General features: G+C 41.1%; 1 protein-coding gene and 1 long non-coding RNA gene across 2 annotated transcripts; one reads left to right on the top strand and one right to left on the bottom strand.

The window, feature by feature from the left end:
* Positions 1-384: 384 nt before the first annotated feature.
* On the bottom strand, positions 385-10,955 carry LOC147872033 (kelch-like protein 10). Its single transcript, XM_087359518.1, has 8 exons — positions 10,704-10,955; positions 9,062-9,341; positions 7,387-7,614; positions 6,147-6,316; positions 5,660-5,829; positions 4,673-4,831; positions 3,593-3,800; positions 385-3,001 (listed from the first exon to the last, which is right to left on the bottom strand). The coding sequence occupies exons 1-8, from the start codon at positions 10,883-10,885 to the stop codon at positions 2,875-2,877; spliced, it is 1,524 nt and encodes a 507-aa protein (XP_087215644.1). The 5' UTR covers positions 10,886-10,955; the 3' UTR covers positions 385-2,874.
* Positions 9,281-20,292, top strand: LOC147872032 (uncharacterized). Its single transcript, XR_015538072.1, has 2 exons — positions 9,281-9,355; positions 18,387-20,292. It is a non-coding gene; the product is annotated as an uncharacterized LOC147872032 (long non-coding RNA).
* The last annotated feature ends 251 nt before the right edge of the window (positions 20,293-20,543 follow it).

Here is a 20,543-nt window from a genome sequence, read left to right as displayed (position 1 = left end):
GTTCGAAGTCTCACACCCTCAAGTAGAAGGTAATCCTGAGGTAGAAGGCATTCATCAGTCAGAAATTCAAAACAACAAAATACTAACTGTAAACATTTCCCATAAAAGCATTGAAGCTAAGTACATGCATGCACCTGTCCAACCTATAACAAAAGGGGTGACCAAGTTCCAGGACAAAGGGGTGTCCAAGATATAGGGTGTTGTGGACATGTAAAATTATAGGATGTCCGCCGGTTCCAATTAAAAGTGTCCAATATAGAGGGGTTTAACTGTATTACCACAAGTACACAAAACTAAGACCCTTAATTTATTTTTAATACAGGGTAATTTTAAAAGGACTTTACATCTTTGAAAGTGTATAGAAATTTAATCAGAAAGCTTACAGAATCGGTCGAGGTGTCATTTTGTAGCAAACCAAATCAAGTTTGACTCACGTTGTGCCATCTTGCAAACAATTAGGCCGATCTTGACCTTGACCAATATATGTCTTCATTTTGACATGAGTATGGTTAACCAGTTATTTACCGTTTGCAGATACAAGCATTATAATATATGACCTTGAGAATTTTCAAGACCCGTATCTGGCAAACTATTGGGTCGATCTTGTCGTGAACTTGACATGACGTTACACACGAAAATACCAAACCTAATCCAACACATACTGATCTGACTTGACATAAACTAAAGTAATCTAAATTAATCTAACTTAACTCAAAGCACCCTATTATAACGTAACTTAACCCTACCTAACCAAACCAAACCTAACCTAGACCAACTTATCCTAACCTAACCTAACCCCAAAATAACTCAAACTAACCAAACCTAATCGAAACCAAACTAACCTAACGTAATATATCCCAACACAATTTAGGCCTTGAGTATACATTGTGACCTATACATGACCTTGACATATCCATGACCTCTAAATGATGCGTGCAATGTCACTCAGATCCATACAGTTCTCTATGCACGAGGGTCGCTCATTAAATAATTTCTCACATTCTTTTCTCAGCCAATAATGAAGATAGGAAAGTGTACTTTTACATGCTTAAAATTTTATGTTTCCCGCGTTCGTGTACGGAGTTTCAAATGATTCCAACCGATGGCGGAGGTGTAATGAATTGTTAAAATGGCGTCTGTGAACGACTCTCGTTACAAGCAACGAGCTGTAATTGAATTCTTTGTTGCTGAAAAAGAAACGGTGGTGAACATTCATAAACGTTTGTGTGCTGTGTATGGAAGCTGTGCAGTCGATAGGAGCACCGTTGGTCGCTGGGCTAAGAGAGTTAAAGCTTCAGGAAGTGAAGAAACCGAGCTCCGTCATCTGCGGCGCTCTGGACGTCCTGCCACAGCCACCACTCCAGACATGTTGAACCGCGCGGATGCCACTATTCGTGAGGATCGGCGCATCACAACTCGACAATTGGCCCAACAGCTTTCAGTCAGCAATGGAAGTGTGATTGCAATTATCAGGGCTCTCGCATATTCGAAGGTGTGCGCAAGATGGGTTCCACGAAGTCTCACAGCAGACCACAGGATTCAAAGGAAAACGATTTCTTCTGAATTGTTGGAGCGTTTTGATGCTGAGGGATCATTACAGGTGACGAAACCTGGATACACCACTTTGAGAAGGAGACAAAATGGCAGTCAATGGAGTGGCATCACCCTCAATCACCGAGAAAGAAGAAATTCAAGACAACTCCCTCCGCCGGAAAAGTCATGATGACTGTCTTTTGGGACAGTGATGGGGTCATTCTTGTGGATGTGATACCAAGAGGTGCGACGCGTATATCAGGAGCCTGAAAACTCTCGAGAAGCGTTTCCGACGAGTTCGGCCTCACAAGCATCCGGCAGAAATTTTGCTCCTGCACGACAATGCACGCCCTCACACAAGTCTGAGAACCCAGGAAGAAATCTCCAAATTTGGTTGGACGGTGCTGCCCCATACACCCTCCGACTTCCATCTCTTTGGACCACTTAAAGATGCTGTCCGCGGAACAAGGTTTGAACATGACGAGAGCGTGATTCAAGCAGTGAGGACATGGCAACGTGCACAGGACAAGAGCTGGTACCGGCAAGGCATGCATGCACTTGTTCCACGCTCGCGTAAAACCGTACAAGTTGATGGGGACTATGTGGAAAAATAGTATGTGTAAAGGAAACATTGATTTATATTGTCACTAAATTTCAGCCATCTTGAATAAATATATTCTGAGAAAAAAATGTGGGGCGTTATTTAATGAACGATACATCTGTTAACTGCAAGCATCGTCTGTTCCTTCATGGCATTTGAAAAGGTTGGTACTTCCCGAGAGACATGGCACAATTACCCGGTAAATTGGGCAACTCAGCCAAACGTACTTTTGCAATTTCTTTAAAATATCACACGCAGATCAGAAATCAATACAAAATTCTCAGCGTGTTGTCTTCGTAATGACGTTTTTCTAAACGATGCTCATGAAGTAAGAACATTTAATCTTCCCCTGATGCCGTGAAGACGGTTTCGTAACTCGAAACATGTCGCCACAAGTGGATTTATGTAATACAAGACGCAAGGTGAAACTGCTCTGTGTTAATGGGGAGTAATAAAATTAAACGCCTGTAAAATAACTAATTTTAAGAAGACTTCTTGAGCAGAAAATAACGATATGAAATAATTTTTCCTTCTTTGCTGCAAACAATATTTCTTTATGTAGCTCCTACATCAATTCCTAGTTTTCTACATTATTTTCGTAAGGAAAGTAATTAAAATTTACGTGTTCGTCGTGGTTGTAATCAACTGCAAACTATTGATTTTCTAAATCCAACATTCTTTTACGTTTCGCCTCCCTCTTTTAGCGTTTCTCCTTCTCCTTCTTTTACGTTTCTCCTCCTTTATCTGCATTGCTTCTCCATCAGTTTGTCACTGTGTTTGTAGGCGTAATCTCTTGCATTCGGTAGGTTCCTGACGACACAAGTCGAAATCCCGTCTCTAAGAACATTCATGTCTGCCGCCTTTTGCCTGCAATTTGAAATATTGAAAGTGAAAACAAATTCTCTTTCATCGTCCATTAGTATTATCTACACTCAAGACAATTTTTATCACATTTCACTGACACAATTACAGAAAATATGTAGCTCTACATGCGATGATGTAACTCACGAAGGAATGCCTCTCCTACCATAAATAATTCATTTCATATAAACTTAATAGAAATCTAACTTGAATGTCAGTGCATTTATGTAAAGAAATTATTCATTTTTTAAAAGTATATATACTTTTATTTCTGGGGTTCTAAAATATCAGAGATTTCGGTGTCGAATAAGCATAAAAGAATTATCTTTGGGAGTCGTAAAATGTTTTGCCTAAAAATATCCATGTCTGATGGACTGGCTCTGTCTTTGGGTAGAATGGAAAACTGCTTGAAGCTAAGGGCACAGCTTCCACCGAAATGTCGTTGCTTGTATTTTGTTTCCTGGCAACCTTAAAAAAAATTCCCCCAATCGGAATTCGATATACGATTCCCTCACCATATTTCAGAACAGTTCCCACGTGATCTTTCTTTCAGTCCTGAACAAAGAAACAAAGAAACAAACAAACAAAGAAGCAAACCATCGACTTTCGTTGACATTGAAATATGCGACGTGGGGGAAGAAGTAGTTCATCTTAGAAGATCTATTGATGACGAAGATCGTGTCGTCGATCACTTCTGCTTTGAAGAAATATAAGGAGACGCTCATGTCGTGGACCACGGTCCACGTGTCTTCTGCAGGGTCATACTTTTCGGTCCACAGCTCGTCTGATGTCTTGTTGTGCCCTCCTGCACACACACATTCAGTAACAGGTCACAGAATATAAAAAAGCTGCCAAACGAAACTTATCTTAACCCATTCAGCGGGGACCTTCTTGATATTTATTACTATATCACCTGGTCTTGAAATGTCTAAAATTTATGGAACCACAAGATTCATGGCCTTATTTGCAAAAGTCGGCAGTTGAACCCTTTCTACATACTCTAGGTCCATAAAACATTTTAATATTATCCTTCCTTTTACGCCTATGTATCACAAGTGGTATCTTATCTTCAACATTACCAATTATAACTTTCTACATGTTTGTATTTCTCGTAACTTCAATGCTTCAGGCTCCGTCCGTCTTACCCAACTAAGCAACTAGGCAACATCAGTGCTGTGGGCCTGCACTAAAAGTGGTTAGGTGAATTTAATTGTGTACTTGTGTACCATGAAAGTGTGTGCGAAAGTAGCCTTAAATATCAACAATACAAGATGCACTGTTCAAAACGGCGTTACACAAACAAGTGACGAATATCAAAGACTGCGAAGGGGCTGCTTTAAACCATCGGCTTTTTGGGGGATAACATCAAGGCATACTGAAATCTCCTTGCTACAACAACAAAATATTTACCTTTCAAATTGGGACTGTGTAAAAAATGGGGCTTACGTTAGTTGAGATACCACAAGAGATTATGCGTTGTTTGTTAGTTAGTTAGTTAGTTAGTTAAGTGTTCTTTGTGGAGAATGTAATCTAAACCACGAATCGGGGTTGAAATCACAGACAAATTAACTCTGTATTGACAGAAAAAAAATGCTGTTGATAAATCTCAGTCACTCAAAGAAAACCAGGAAAACATTTCACAACAGCGATTTCTGTAAAAATGTCCAGAGTTCTCACCCAGGGCGTACAGACAGCCGTGGAACGCGACGCAAGAAAAAAAACGACGTCCAGAAAGCATTGGTGCAACGAACGTCCACTGGTCGGTGTCCGGGTCATAAACTTCCAACGAGTTTAGGACTGTATCAGCATCAAATCCACCAGCGACGTATATTTTGTCTGTAAAAACAAATTAGCTATATGACACGAACTGTACACGTATTTGGTGTAGGCAGAGGCGTTAAAACTGCTCCGTGCAGAGCACAGACATGGACAATCGCTACGTCACAGAAACTGCACAGACACGGCCGTCTCTGTTCATCTGTTTCTTTGTTTCGAATGCAGACAGTCAGCGTGTCAAAGGAAACGAGTTTAACTGATAAAATTTAACATAAACAGCATAAAGTGCTTACATTAATGCGTAATGGAAATCTTCTGTGAAAGGAATTTTATTAAATTTGGTACCGGAGATGTACGGTACGAGCTGCCAAAATTTGCTCTACATTTATAATATTATGCGCTATTAACACGAGATTATTAACTGTCTCAAAAACATATTAAATCTATATTATTTGAGAGCCAGTTTGATAGTTTGGTGGTTGTTTACACTTAATCCTAGTTTACACTAAAAAGGCAGAAGACCATGTCGAGGGACAGCTTACGAGAGCAGAAGAAACCATCACGCACTCGGAACTTCAAGCCGTTGCAGTCTGTGAAATAACGAAGTCCGTAGCACGGATAAAAGAAAGAGATAATAGAAGAATATTGGGCAATGGAGTGGGGGAAACTAAGATCAAGTTTAAGAGGAATGCCTTGATGATGAAGGCGTAAAGTTCGTCCGAAACGTCGGCTGAAGCGAAACGACAGCCATCTTTATACTCCCCGCCGTGAGAACCTCAAATCCCGCGATTCTTTCAACCGTCCTTGCGTTCTCACACACGGACAGACAGACAGACGCCTCGCCTTCTGCACTAAGTCACACGTTTCTGTTTCACAGCATTTACGTACCATTCAGTACAGCCGCACTTGCATCGCTTCGCCCTGTGTTCATGGGAGCGATCCACGACCACTGGTTTGTCTTGCAGTCGTATCTTTCCACCGTACTGGAATACTGGCTATAAGTATCACCGCCTATGGCGTACACTGCACCTCGCAGAACTGCCACCATTAAGTTGAATCTGAAACGAAAAAAAGTATACTCTCTGCTATGCTCATTTACTGCTGATGGAGATGCATTTCCTCTCGCAGAACGCAATTGTTCGTTCGTCATTGTTGAATCTTAACTCAAATGAATTAACAAGCAAATCGCATTCTTAAAACCAACATTGACGCAGAAGTCCTCCTACCTACTCACACTTTGCACGATGCTCCTGTATGTGAGTGGTACAATTTTACAGCCCCTGCCCAGATTTACATCTTGACTAAGACAGCGACTATCAGCTTTTTAAACAGACTCTGCTCCAAGGATTCCCTTAGTTAAAAAGCTGCATCTTACCTGCGTTCATACATAGGCGCCACTTCGCGGAATGTCTTCGTAGCAGCGTTGAAGCAGATACATGTGTTTAAGGATGCCATGTCTTCGAAACCACCGATGACGTAAATGTCGAAACCGACCACTGCCGTGCCATGGTTCCTTCGAGGACCGATCGAGTCGAACCCCTCCACCTGCACAGGAAGAACAGGTTATGGCTTTATGTTTCTTTGGGTCATTCGGTCTACTGAAGTGAAGTCCTTACATTAGAGTCGAAGCGACAAACCACCGGAGCAGAGGTGCAACCCCCAACAGTGGACCGAAATTGCTACACCGTGGAGGGAGGCACTCGACAAAGACCGTGAGAAATTACCTTGGAGCAATTGAGGAATTATAAGAGAGACGGAGGATCCAGGAAGACCCGAAGAGAAGCTCTCGTCAAGTTCGACAGACAAACGTAGAATTAATTTCTGATCAACAGCTGACATTTCAGGTTCGTAAGATAGTAAAGACAGATGTTGGTGTTTTGGGTTTTATCGACGCAGAGATGGAGGCAGTACGTCCCCCACCCCACCCCAAAGCCTTCTAATTCACGAGGCGTTACCACGCAGATGACCGACATCGACACTGATCAGTGCTTCATTTATTACGTTGAAATCCACTGACGATTAACGATGTCTAAAATCAGCAGACAGGTTGCCATGACAGTTGAAGTAGGCCTCTTATTATTGTTATTATTATTCAGTGTTCTGTCTAACGACAGGTTCATTGTTCTGCCCAAAAAGAGCTCTCCAGTTGTCCCTATTCTCGGCTTCTCGCTTTAATTCCTGGAACGTCATCTTCTTTCCTTGTTTAAGGTCGTCGGTTAGCTGTATCCGTCTTCTTCCCAGTCCTCGCTTTCCTTCAACCTGGCCTTCGATGATATCACTCATAATATGTCCCAGCCAGTTAGCTTTCCTTCGTGTAATCGCCTGCAGAATGTGTCTTTGCGCGTTGACTCTCCTCAATACTTCTTCGTTGTCACTCGATCCGTCCACCTGATCTTAACTATTCTTCTCCAACACCACATTTCAAAACTCTCCTTCTTTCTTTCTGAGTGTCCAAGTCTCTGCTCCATACGTAACACTTCAAAGGCTAAGAGGTCCTTGTGATTAAGATTAAATAAACAATTACTTAGTAGAAATAAGCAACAAACGAAAAGTTAGTTTTTCTCGGAGGCGTCATTTAACAAGGCGCGGTAAGAGTAGAAATGCGTGCAACTCACCACACTCCACCGATCTGCTCGTACGTCGTAGGCTTCGATCACATCTGACGTCCTACCGTCGCGATACCGGCCAACAGAAAACAGAATGTCATGTGGGATTCGCGGGCGAGCAATCCTTGGTGTCACGTGGTCCATGTCGTAATTCGACAACCTTTTCAGGAATTTGAGCGTCTCCGAGATCACGGGTCTGCACGCCTCGTTTTCCGACACGTACGGGTGCTTTGACACCTGTTGAACAGTTCAATGTGGACCTTATGAACTTTTAGGAAGGGATTCCATGTTCCATTGCAGAGGAGACAAGAAATTCACACATGCGAGATGCACATTCTTTTTGATTCGATAACTTTAATTAGTCGCCAAAATTACGTAACATCGAAAGAAAATTATGACAATTAGTTGCTTCGAGTGTCAAGGGAGGCAACCTTCTGCATGTTGATGGTTGGGTGGAAGGCCCATCAACACAACAGCGTATGGTTATGGGCTCGATGTCTATTAAGAGGCATTGCATGTTTCGACCTTAATTGGACATCTTCAGGTGGTTCTCTTTAAGTATTCGAAACTAGTAGATACGAATGATAAGTTGTAAAGACATTTGAAGCAGATAACATTTTCATGAATCCGTGCGATTGTTTCACAAATATTCGTGAGAGGTGAGTGTCTGAAATCACAGGGAATTTGACCTAGAGTAGAAACGTTTTTTCTCTGGGGTTAAAGCTCGTTATGAAATGGAAGAAAGAATACCATAAGTTGTAAGGTTGGTTCGTAAGATGACGTTTAAAATATTAGAATGTTCAAGCTGTCTATGAGTTTGAAGCCCCTCGGGTATTTTCCTCTTGGATGTAGAACGAGGCTATCTTGCTGAACATTTAGGATAACTGTTGTCCCTATGTGGTCAATCAGCTGAGGCTTATCGCGCTAAAGTGATCTCTGGTTGGCTATGCATATCGTCGGAGATGCGTGAAATTGTTAAGCAGCTAAGACACGCTTCTTATGGCAGTAGGATCTTTGGTTAAGTCGAACGCTGAGCCAGAAGACGTGATTATCTGTTGGGGGATTTTCCTATTCAAGCTGAGTGGACGATTGAATGTAGTTAACGGCGGAATGTTGTAGTTGAACTGAAACACGTAATGGATCTCAATGAACGCTGAGAATGCAAACAAATTTTGTAGCACAGACGGACTTTAAAAACTTACAAACGATGAATAAAAGGCGATTATTAACTCGAACTACTTTTCCGCATCAAAGGACGAATCGAATATTTGTTTTGCACATACACAGGCGTATGGGAGCGTGTTACCAGCGGCATTCCATAAGTAGTTACTGTAACCATGGAAACTAAGGGAATCTGGGGATTTCTTACGCAGGAAATTTTGCACAGAAGGAGGCATTAAAATCATTGTGTGGTTTTACAAGTTGTTATTGTAAGATTTTAAACAGAATTGGAATGTGTCAACAGATTCTGTTAAAGCTCATCAGTATTAAATCTAACGAACATCTGTTCAGACGTTCTCGAGCTGGAAATGTGGACGGACGGATAGACAGACAGACGGCCTTACACGTGACGATGAAAAAGGCTCACGATTTGCATTAATTAGTTAAGAACACGTGCGAATATGAAATTGAAAATGCGGGATTTACTTCCAATCAACATCCACGATTACAGGGGCATACTGACCGTCTCATTGAAAAACTTTGCGTCAAGTCGTCCCAGTCTGACGCCCTTCAAAAGGCCCGCGATGTGACCTTTCCTGTTGTCCGGGTCGTGGTTGATCCACCGGAGAATGCACTCCCACACAACTCTCTCGTCCTTCACGTTCAGTTCCTCGGCCTCGATTACCGCTTGCAGCTCCTCTGGAGGCAGTTCCGAAAGTTCTTCGCTCTGCTGAGACAATTCCACGAAGTGGCGCAGAACGAAGCGACGAGCGTGAGTCTCGAGGTCGGCGATGCAGTGTAACCTACGACAGCGAAGGTAAGAGCCGACTCAGATCCTAAGTCTGACACATTGAAATATTACAGCAACAACTGAATTCTGAAGTGTTACCACACCACAGTATTTCGCCTGCAGTTTTTGCCTTAGCCGTTTGAAGCCCAAATGAGCGAGACTGAGAGCAGACACGTGGAGAGGCTACGACGATGGATGCTTCGTTTAACCGGAGCAAAATAGAAAGTTTTCGACTCTGAAGTGTCCCAGGCAATGCCCGCTTGTCCTCGCGATAAGGTTATAGGTTGAAACAAGAGTACGCAAGTGAAGAAGGCAGTGAGATGAGGAGTGTAGAATTTTGAATTCTGGCATTAACCTTGGGGAAACGACGTTGTGTTAACTGTGTATCTTAATTTAGTGAAACCTCGTGTAACCGGACTAAATGGGGGAAACCACGGGTCGGATAAGCCGATAAGTCGGACGACCGTGGGAAAGGGGGACGTGGTCATGGAACTGAACAAATAAGTAGAGACTCAATACAGATTTTGCTCGACTGCGGTTCATGCGGGCGTGTCGCACGCACAAGCCGACGGCGATTGTCACTCGTGAGCGCTGTTCGAGGAAGTCCCTGTACTAAAATTATGAACTTATCAGTCATTCTGTCCATCGCATGAACTGGAGGTTCTGATGTGATTCTGTCGATGTCAGTTGATTTGCTTGCTGTGTTGTCCTCAACAAGAAGGAGTAAGGGTTCATCTTCTACGGGAACCAGCGGGTTGGTATTTGTCTTTGCCCTTAATAATAACCATTTCTCTAAATGTCTTGAAGTGTTCATAATAATCAGCAAAATCTGGGGTGAGGTTAGATCAATGAACTGTACCGCGTGGACATCGCTTTAAACACTTTCGCCGGTGGAATCCAATCTCAAACGATCTGGTTGAAATTCGGTCGCTTAATGCGGGAATCGAGTAATCGAGGCTCGGTTAACAGAGGTTTTGGTGGATACAGAAAGATGTCGGGCTGAATGTTGATTTTGATATTTGGGAGAATTATGTAATCAGCAAGGAATGTCGCAGAGAAAGAAAGAATGATTGAAATTAATTCGAGAAGAAGACAGATTTAATTATGACCTTGCAATAGGTCGTGATTAATGTTCTACATGGTGAAATTAGTCATCTGCTGGTCATAATGACGATCAAAACATAATTCAGAATATTTAAATTACATGGACGTTAATAATAACCCGCCAAACAGACCTGACCTACAACGCTTTTTAATTTGCCCATTCCTCAGTCAGAGGCTTTAATCTCCGACCCGGCTGCTCTCTTGAGTAAAGCTGATTCCCTCCAGCGACGAAGGCTGGCGTCACAGCAAATGACAAATGAACATCAATTACCTTGCGAACTGCAGGATGAATATACAGTTGACGACGTCCATTGCGTCCTTGAGGAAGTCGCAGCAGAGTTCAGTAGCTCCTGGTACACACAAGTACTCAGCCGTCTCGAGCAGCCGTAACGCGTTGTCGGAGCGGATGTCCACCTCGCGAAAATAAACATAATCCAGTATCTGGGTCATCATGTCCGAGCTGACTCCGCGGAGGAGAATATCTGTCTCCTCACTGGTGTGCAGTTTTGTCGTGAAGAGTGTCCTGAAACGTCGATTTTGAGAAACGGCGAGCAGAGAATTACAAGTCATGCGCATAAACTCTAAGTTTTTATGACTCACTTAGCCAAATAAAAGTATCATTTTGTCAATGTGGTGGATGAAATTTTGCTACCTTAATACTTAAAAGACTCCCAGAATAAGTACAAATGGGACCAGATTAACTGGGAGTGGGTGAAGAGCGGGCGAAGGCTTAACAAAATTTAACTTAAAAATCGGAAAGCAAGCAGCGAACATTTGTATTATAGAATGGCCACCTCGTTTCTTAAGTACCCTTGACTCCTTCAAGAGAAATCTCAGGTCATAACAACTACTACAGAAATTTTAAAGCCAACGCAAATATTTCAACATTTATCGCGGGCTGTACATTCCACTGATTGATTAGTTCGAAATATGAAATCTATTTGTTCTCTCAAAACATTTTCCCGACAGTAAACAACTTAAAAGAAAAGCCGATGATTCTACGCGGCCTTTAAGATGTGATCACCGACCAGCAAACATTTTCCCATTATAATTTAAGGGCTTTGCAATGCAAGACAAACAGAAAAATTTGATTGCCTTTAAACTGAAAAAGAGGCACAGCTCGCAAAAAGACGTGAGACACGTCTGTTGGAAGCAATGGTTTACGGTTAAAATTCATTTCTCATTTCAAGAACGCACCGCGATTTTATTTGAAACACAAACAAATTAACGTATGCACAAATTCTCCAACGATTCTCTCGTAATAATGAAACATTTCTCGCGAGGTTCTTGTTACATTTTGTTATATTTCAGACAGAGCAACACACAGCAGCTTTCAATGTTCCGGGCATTACCAACTTTCTTCTGGACTTTGTCGGTCGTCTTTAGGTATTAAAAGGAAGACGTTTTGGCAGGGGATTGATTATATTTCTCCCTCCAGATCGATTGAATGTCACCTTGGTACAACAGCTCTTAAAAATTAGTACAAAAACCACGTACGTCTTCTGGGATGTTGTCTCGTAGAAATTATCACGTGTTAATCAACCACGTCAATAAACAACTAACTTACTAACTAATTAAATGGCTTATAGAACCCGGAGGTTCATCACCGAATTAACCAAAGACCTCCACCAGACCCTGTCCTGGACCAACAAAATCCAGTCTCCTTCAACTCCTATCTCCCGTAGATCCCGCCTGAGATTATCCTCCCATCTAAGTATAGGTCTCCCCAGCGGTCTCTTCCCTTCAGGCTTCCCAACCAATAACCGGTGCACACTTCTTGTCTTATCCTTGCGCGCTACATGTCCCGCCAATCTCATTCTTCTCGACTTAATTTCCCTGACAATATTGGGGGAGGAGTACAGATTTTTCAAGATCGCCATTACGTAGTTTTCTCCACGCCTCATCGTCTTCTCTCCTAGGCCCAAATATCCTCCTCAACACCCTATTCTCAAACACCTGCAATCTGTGTTCCTCCCTCTGAGTGAGAGACCATGTTTCGAACCCATACAAAGCAACAGGCAGAATTATTGTTTTGCATACTTTAATTTTCAGTAAATAAACAAACCTGAAATATTCGCTGCGCATTGACAGAATCAATCTGTGGACTGGAAAGACGCCGCCGTCCTCCGACCTCAACACCGCGTCACAAAAGAGGTTCCTCTCTCTCAGCTCGTTCAGAGGGACCAATGTTTCGGTGCACTTGCACCTGCCGCCGACTTGAAAACAACTGCGACTTTGGTTTGACTCCATCTCCTGAAAAGACAGTCCATGGCTGTTACAGATTTTTCTTCATACTGAGAGTGACTGGGAGGGAACACGATACTGAGAAGAATATCTGGTTCCGCGAGAGAGTTACTGACAACGGAATGGCGAAAATTGCGTAACATGGAGCTTTATAGATCTCTTCACTAATTAATAAATTGTAGGCTGTCAGATCAAGGGTGATGAGATGGGCGGGGCATGTAGAACACATGGCAGAGACAAGAAGTGCAACTTTTTAATCGGAAGACCTGAAAAGAAAATGTCACTTTAAAGTCCTATACGTTGCTGGGATAATATTAAAATGTGCAATGTGCAGGATATTCTATGAAAAGACGATTGGAGCTCGGCTCGTCAAAGAATAGCCCACCTCCTTTACTGAACCAGAAGGTTCATCATCGTGTTCAGAAAGACCGCCACCAGGGTCTATCCTGAGTCAGTTCGCTACATCGAGTCCCATCTTCCTAAGATCCATCTTAATGTTATGCTCCCACTGACGCCGAGGTATTCCCAGAGGTCTCCTCCCTTCAGGCCTTGTAAACACTCAACTCACCCTAAAAACATCGGGTGAGGAGCTCGTCAAGCATTTTTCTCTATTATCTGTCCCACTGCCGTTTTGGGTCCAAACATCTTCCTCAACACTCTGCTCTGAGAGACCCTCAGTCTATGTTCCTCCCTCAAAGAGACAGACCACGTTTTGCACCCATAAATTCTTTGCACTGAATAATAGCAAACATTCCCCGGATTTAATCTGCTGTTGCAGGGAGATAATGAGATGGAGATTCGTCGATATTTATTCTTCTAAATCCGAAATAAAAATTCTTCACAGTTCCCCAAAACGCTTTAAAATTTCGATGTATCAAGAGATGTAAAGTTTTAGAATTATTGTTCAGAATACAAACCCCACTTCTTAAGATCCACATATTTTTATTAAGATTCTGAGCTACGAAACACATTTTATTCCTTTAAAATTGTAAAATGTTAATTGCCTACTGGAATATTATTTTACTATCGATGACGCCGTGAACAAACAGAAGTCAATCGAATGTTACTTGAAATTGTGTTAAAAAGAAGACAAGTCTAATTCTTTTACACGAGTTCACAAATGCAGACGAAAACATTAAATGTGATGAACAACAATAATAATAAATAGGAATCCCTTACCTCAAACTTCGTTCAAGTGTACGAGACCACGACGTCCACCGACAATGATCGATCTAATCTAAAATATAATGGAGAAAGTGGAGGGCGGTTTCACAGATTTCTCAATAATTCTTTTATAAGAAAAGTACTTCTGATATTCTAAAATGATTTAACACCACAAAATTATCTAATCTACGACGAACTTCTTCTACAAGCGATTCACAGCTAAGCTCTTTCAGCAATGACGAGAGCGGATTGTTGACGGCAATAATGAAACACAACAAATGCCGAGTTAACAGATGACGTAATAATTAGTTTCTTAGGTAAAGGAAACGAGTGCAATACGGTTCATTCGGGATATTATACTGCATGTATATTAAACGAGAAAAGAGACTTACGGCATGCTCAGCCAAGATTGTTGCAGGCGTGGGTTAGAAATTCCAATGATTTTTCTTGCATTGTTATGCACGCAGGAGTTCACGTAAAGGCTGACCATTGTCGGTCCATGTCTACACATTGTTGGCAGTTGAAAAAAATACAAAGAGAATCACTCTAACTTATAATTTGGTTACATTCAGTCATAAAGTTAAAGAGTCAATAATTAATATTGAATGTGTTCCTTATCAGAAGGAAATAAATTTAAAAATAATGGGAAGGTACATAAGGAGGAATTGCAATTTAATTGGTTTTATTTTACTTGATTAATTTTAAAAATAATTTTTCAAGGGCCCGAGGCTGTTGACCCCGTCACCTCTGCGCCAGGGAAAATGTTTCAGGGGGCCGCTCGCATTTTGCGGGACCCATGTTTCACAGTCATCGCCTGTGAAGTTGGCAGATCCCTCTATTCAAGGAGACTGAGATGGAAATCATAATTGTTATCTCTTTCTGGGTATAATCCATGTCACAATGGAGACTTATATCGCTCATCAACTGAACACGTGATTTCGTTCTGACTTGTTAGGTTCCTGTTTGATTCACTTACATTTCCATAAGACACACATTTTTAATATACAAGAAAGTGTTTCAAATTTTTGAAATTAAACTGAATAATTGTGAGCAGTGTAACTTTTTATTTTGCTGATAAATAATGCAGTAACTTAAAATGGATCTGGATCTCTGGAGTCCAGCGCACAGACGTGGAGACATGGCGGGCCGACGGATCTCCGCGTTGGTACTGGAGATGCTCTGCATATGTAGCAGCCTCGCGTCGGAGGAGCAGACCTCAAGAAAACCAATACTTAGAGTGCAACAAAGTTTTCTGAAAGGAAATGTTTTAGCATTTATCGGGAACAAGAAATATTAAGTGGCGTTTCTTGGAATTCCGTAGGCCAAACTTCCTGTCGGCGACCTCAAGTTCAAGGTAACGAGAAGATGATAAGTAACAACGCAAGTTTTACATTGCGGTCTGCATTTTGTGAAAAGTGCATAAGTCATTCGGAGCGTCGTATTCGCAAAATATCGCCGTGTCCAGAGGAAAAATTACGAAAAAACCTTAGAACCTAAAATGTCACATTGCGTGGGAGACGAATTGAATGATAAATATCGACGTTTTGCTTTTTACAAAACTTTCAATAAATTTGTTAAAGCCGGTCAAAACGGGAAATGTACCCGCGGTAAATTACGTAAATTGAATCCAACGTCTCTTGCTCAAAGAGTGCGAGGATGGGGAATCCATTTGTACGGGTTCAGATGACCACGGGCGATTTACTTCAAGCAGGATAGAATTCAAAAATAGACATTTACTAAGCGAAAGTACGCAATTATTTCTGATACCCTTTTAATGACCATTGCATGAATTCGAACGAGGTTATTAATTGGTGTCGCAGGTAGTCGATAGGCCAACCCGAGGGGATGCATTGCTGGATGTTTACCTGGTCCGGCCTGAAAGTTCGCTCACCTCTTGCAGCATTGTACAGGGGATCAGTGACCACAGTGGGGTATTATTAGAAGTGGAATGGGAAGAAAAAAGCTGTGAACCGCAGGTAGAAAGATTAGTCCCCATGTTCCATAAAACAAATGTTTTAGGATTACAAAACTTTCTTCGGGAAAAGTTTAAATTATGGGCTGGAAATGGTAGTAGCGTGGAAGAGATATGGGAAAGTTATAAGGATATAGTCTTCGAGGGTATCGATCGTTTTGTTCCTCAAAAAATCCTGAGTAAAAATCCGGATCCGGAATACTATACCAAGGTGAGGAGGGTGTATAATAAGAGAAAATCTGGAGGGCAGTACCAAGCGGAGCTGAAACGGTTATCCAAGGAGTTACTGATAGTAAAAAATAAGGCTCAGGAGACATTCTTAACTTTGGTCTTGCAAAGCGAAGGTAGAAGCTGGACAGAGTTTTACAAATATGTTAAAAGACGTAAGGGTAATAGAGAAACTATTCCTGCAATCAAGGGCGTTAAAGGAAACCTCATCACAGATCAAACAGAAAAGGCCAACTCCCTAAACGCTTATTATGCGTCGGTATTCAGTTGCGAACGGATAAATAACCAGCTAATCCAATCAACAGATTCAGATAAAACGTTTACCATTGGTATCAATATCATAAGGAAACGGATAGCAGCAATCGGGAGAAATAAATCCGTCGGACCAGATGGCATCCCCGGGGAAATTTTAAAGTTAGGTGGGGAAGCAATGATTCCATACCTTGCGCGTCTGCTGGAGGTAACGATGAACAACAATTCTATCCCAGGGGACTGGAAGAAGGCTATAGTGGTCCCTATTTATAAAGGGGGAGATCGATCGGTAGTTGGGAACTATAGACCGGTCAGTTTAACCTCGGTGGTTTGCAAGCAAATGGAGCACGTTATAGCAGGGTATCTAAGGCAAGTCTGGGAAAGGAGTGAGTGGTTATATGAGGGGCAACATGGGTTTAGACCAGGGCACTCATGCGAAAGTCAAGTAGTCACGGTTTGTCAAGATGTTGCTGATTTATTGGACGAGGGAATCAGGACTGATGCGGTTATAATAGATTTCTCAAAGGCATTCGATTTAGTCCCACACGATAGGCTGATTACAAAAATTGCTGCAACCGGTGTGGACTTGAGGGTAGTGGTATGGGTAAAGGAATTTCACTTAGGACGTTCGGAAAGAGTGAGAGTGGACGGGCAACTATCTCATGAAGTCAGGGTAACGTCAGGAGTGCCGCAAGGGAGCGTATTAGGTCCCTTGCTATTCCTAGCTTATGTTAATGATATTTGGAAAAACATTGATTCAAATATACGGCTTTTCGCTGATGATTGTATAATATACAGGAAAATAATGGACAGTAGTGACATTGATAAGTTACAGACAGATTTGAATAGCTTATGGGAAAATGAAATGAAGATAAATCCAGGTAAAAGTAAAGCAGTCAGCTTCAATAGAGCTAGGGTGAAGGATAGGCTGAGGTACTTTTTTGGGGATCAATTAATTCCAGAGGAAAATAACTTTAAGCACTTAGGAAAACTTATACGCGGCGATCTGAGCTGGGCAGATCATGTAAATTATACACTAATTAAAGCATGGAAGGCTCTCCATTTCGTAATTCGTATGCTAAAAAAGGGAAATAACAATACGAAACGTTTAGCTTATACGTCGCTAGTGAGACCGATACTTGAATATGGATCTGTGTGTTGGGACCCTTACAGGGAAGGGCAGGTAAGAGCCCTAAATCGGGTGCAGAAGAGAGTGGCTAAATTTGCAAATTTCACGAACGAAACTGGTTGGGAAACATTGGCACAGCGTAGATTGATAGCCCGAATGTGCGCCCTTTTCAAAGCATACACGGGGGGCCGGGCTTGGAAAACGATAGAGGATAGATTACTAAAGCCATGTTACCTGGGCAGGGACGATCATACTCGGAAAATTAGGACTAGGAAACAAAGAACGGATGTAGGCAAATATTCCTTTGTAAATAGGACCATAAGAAGCTGGAACCAATTACCTCCAGGCGTGTTAGAGTCTTTCCCCTGTAAATTAGGCACCTTTAGAAAGAGGGTCAGAAAAGTAGTTACAAGCTAAGGGTTATTAAGTTGGGAATAAATGGTGATAAGGGAAGTGAAGTGTCTTAGTCTCCAAGTGATGAAGGGCTGTAGTTCTTTGGGATAAAATTTTCATGTACTCTAAGTATTGTGATTAATTAGTGGATGTGTGTTTTGTATTGTGTGTCAGATGTTTTATTTTGAGTGTGGTATGTTGTATTGTTGTGTCTCATTGTATTGTTGTGTGAGTGCATCAGTTCATGACGTTTGTAATACATTACAGTTATTGTCTTATGTCTAGGTGATATTAATTTTTTTTTAAGTTAAGTACTTTAGGTTGGATGGTTTTGTAATTTATGAGTTGGTTGATTTTGAGTGGGATGTGTTGTTTTGTTGTGTCTTATTGTTTTTGTTGTGTCCTATTGTTTATTGTTTTGTTCTGTCTCATTGTGGTGATGTATCTCATTGTTTTGTTGTGTCTTATAGTTTTCTTTTCTTGTTGTGTTTTTTTATTGTTTTTGTTCTGTCTCATTGTGTTGATGTATCTCATTGTTCTGTTGTGTCTCATTGTTTTGTATCTTATTGTAGGTCACTGCCACCGGGTATAAACCCATTTGCAGTCAATAATAAATAATAATAAAACCCGGACGGAGTTCACGGACGGGATCTCCTACAACTTCAGTACCCTGAGGATGAAGATGGTTCTCAAAACGCTGGTAGTTTCTCCATTAAACCATCTTACACGGCTGGTAGCCCGAGAAGAATTCATTCTATGACAGACGATATTCCGACTGAACGAATACAGCATTTAAAATACGTTGGCTGTGATGTGAAATGAAAAGGATCAAGATATAACTCAGAGGGTTAAAAAATGTCTGGTCATTTGAGGCACATTTCGAAGAACACTAAAGGGTGGAGACAAAATAGACAGATAAGATTTTATTACGTTATAGTCTTCCCTGCCTTAATGCAAATTACAAGCAAAGAAATAAACATATTTCAAACAGCAGAAATGCGTTTTCTAAGGTCAATCTAAGGACGTACAAGACAAAAACGTTTCACAAATGATGAAGAATGTTCCAAATTAATAGATCGAAAGAAGCAAACAAAATTTCAATGTTTGCAGGACCCAAACAAAACAAATGCGGATAATCTATGTAACGTGAGACGTGAAGCTATTAGAACATTTAGGAATAAGAAAAGGGAATATCTGAAGGGCAAAATTGCTGAACTTGAGACAAATAATAAGGAGAAAAATATCAGAGACCTGTACAGAGGCATTAATAACTTTAAGAAAGGATACCAACCCCAGACCAATTTGGTAAAGGACGATAAAGGCAATTTGCTTGCAGATCCAATAAAAATTGAGAATAGGTGGAAACATTTCTTCAACCAGCTCTTAAATGTTCACGGGACTGCTGATGTAAGACAGATTAAAATACATACAGCTGAACTGTTAGTGCCAGAACCTAGTTTAGATGAAGCTGAACTAGCCATTACAGAAGTCTTAAGAGGCTAGTAGACAGGTAAAAGTAAATTCATAAAAAACTAAGTACATGTTAGTATCTCGTCATCAGAAGACAGGCGGGCAGAGTTGTGTCAGGGTGGCTAACAAATCCTTTAAAAGTGTGACAAAGTTCAAATATTTGGGAACAACAATAACAAATCAAAATGACACTAATGAGGAAGTTAGGAGGAGATTAAATTCTGGAAATGCTTGCTACTTCTCAGTTCAAAATATTTTGTCTTCCCGTCTAATTTCTAAGAACTTGGGGATTAAAATATACAAAACAATAATCTTGCCTGTTGTTTTTGTTTTGTATGGGTGCGAAACATGGTCTCTCACTCAGAGGGAGGAACACAGATTGCAGGTGTTTGAGGAGGATATTTGGGCCTAGGAGAGAAGACGATGGGACATGGAGGAAACTGCATAATGATGAGCTTAAAAATCTGTACTCCTCCCCTAATATTGTCAGGGTGATTAAGTCATGAAGAATGAGATCGACAGGGCATGTGGTAAGCCTTAAACCACTGGAAAAAATTAATCAGATTTCATTTAAGATATAGAATAACAATACGACGTCCTAAAAATAATTAAATTTGTAATATAAAGCCGATGACACATTGACCTGTTCTCTGTTTAAACATTTCAGTCTACAGGAACAGAGACTAAAAAGTTTTAAAAGCAGTAGAAATATTTTGTCACTTGTCTTAAAGGTTAATGCTTCTTCATATATAAAATCATCAGAACCAGTATTTAGAGAATGGGCTATTTTGATTAGAAATAAGATTCTTACTCATTCATTTCGAAAATTAGAGATAAAGTAAAGAAATAACGTTAAAACATGTAATTAAACTGTTGTGTGCGCCAGATATAACGTCACTCTTGCTAATATGTATACAAAACCACAATAGATTTATGTCTCGATATTGTGACTGAAATTTGCAGATAAATTACTCGTTACCCAAATAAATTACAAGATATATTACAATAGACCACGATAGATCAACTTTCCTTTCGTTTTATTCGTCACGACTATTATCATACTGACTCCATGATGAAGAGTCGTTATGAAGCTAAAGATTTCGCCCAGCTTGTCAAAAAGTTCCCCCGCTTTTTATGGAACTCGAAGGTTTGTTTCCGTGTCCAAAAGAGCCCGCCACCGGTCCCTCTACAGAGCCAAATCCAATCCACATCCCCCATTCTTAATTCCCAAAGACCTACTTTAATGTCATTTTCTCATC

The sequence above is a fragment of the Zootermopsis nevadensis genome, unplaced genomic scaffold, assembly GCF_977971745.1.
Source record: "Zootermopsis nevadensis isolate Lab colony 2312 unplaced genomic scaffold, Znev_1.0 Znev_ptg000031l, whole genome shotgun sequence".
Lineage (NCBI taxonomy): Eukaryota > Metazoa > Arthropoda > Insecta > Blattodea > Termopsidae > Zootermopsis > Zootermopsis nevadensis.
Note: the sequence above shows the minus strand (reverse complement) of the source record. Positions and strands in the feature narration are given on the sequence as shown.

What these genes read in the sequence shown, in the direction of transcription:
- LOC147872033 (XM_087359518.1), bottom strand. Translation starts at nt 10,885, where the DNA reads ATGATGACCCAGATACTGGATTATGTTTATTTTCGCGAGGTGGACATC. An exon ending in GCGCCTATGTATGAACGCAG is followed by an intron (nt 5,830 to 6,146) that starts GTAAGATGCAGC and finishes TTTTCGTTTCAG; the next exon opens with ATTCAACTTAATGGTGGCAG. An exon ending in AAGTGCGGCTGTACTGAATG is followed by an intron (nt 4,832 to 5,659) that starts GTACGTAAATGC and finishes TTGTTTTTACAG; the next exon opens with ACAAAATATACGTCGCTGGT.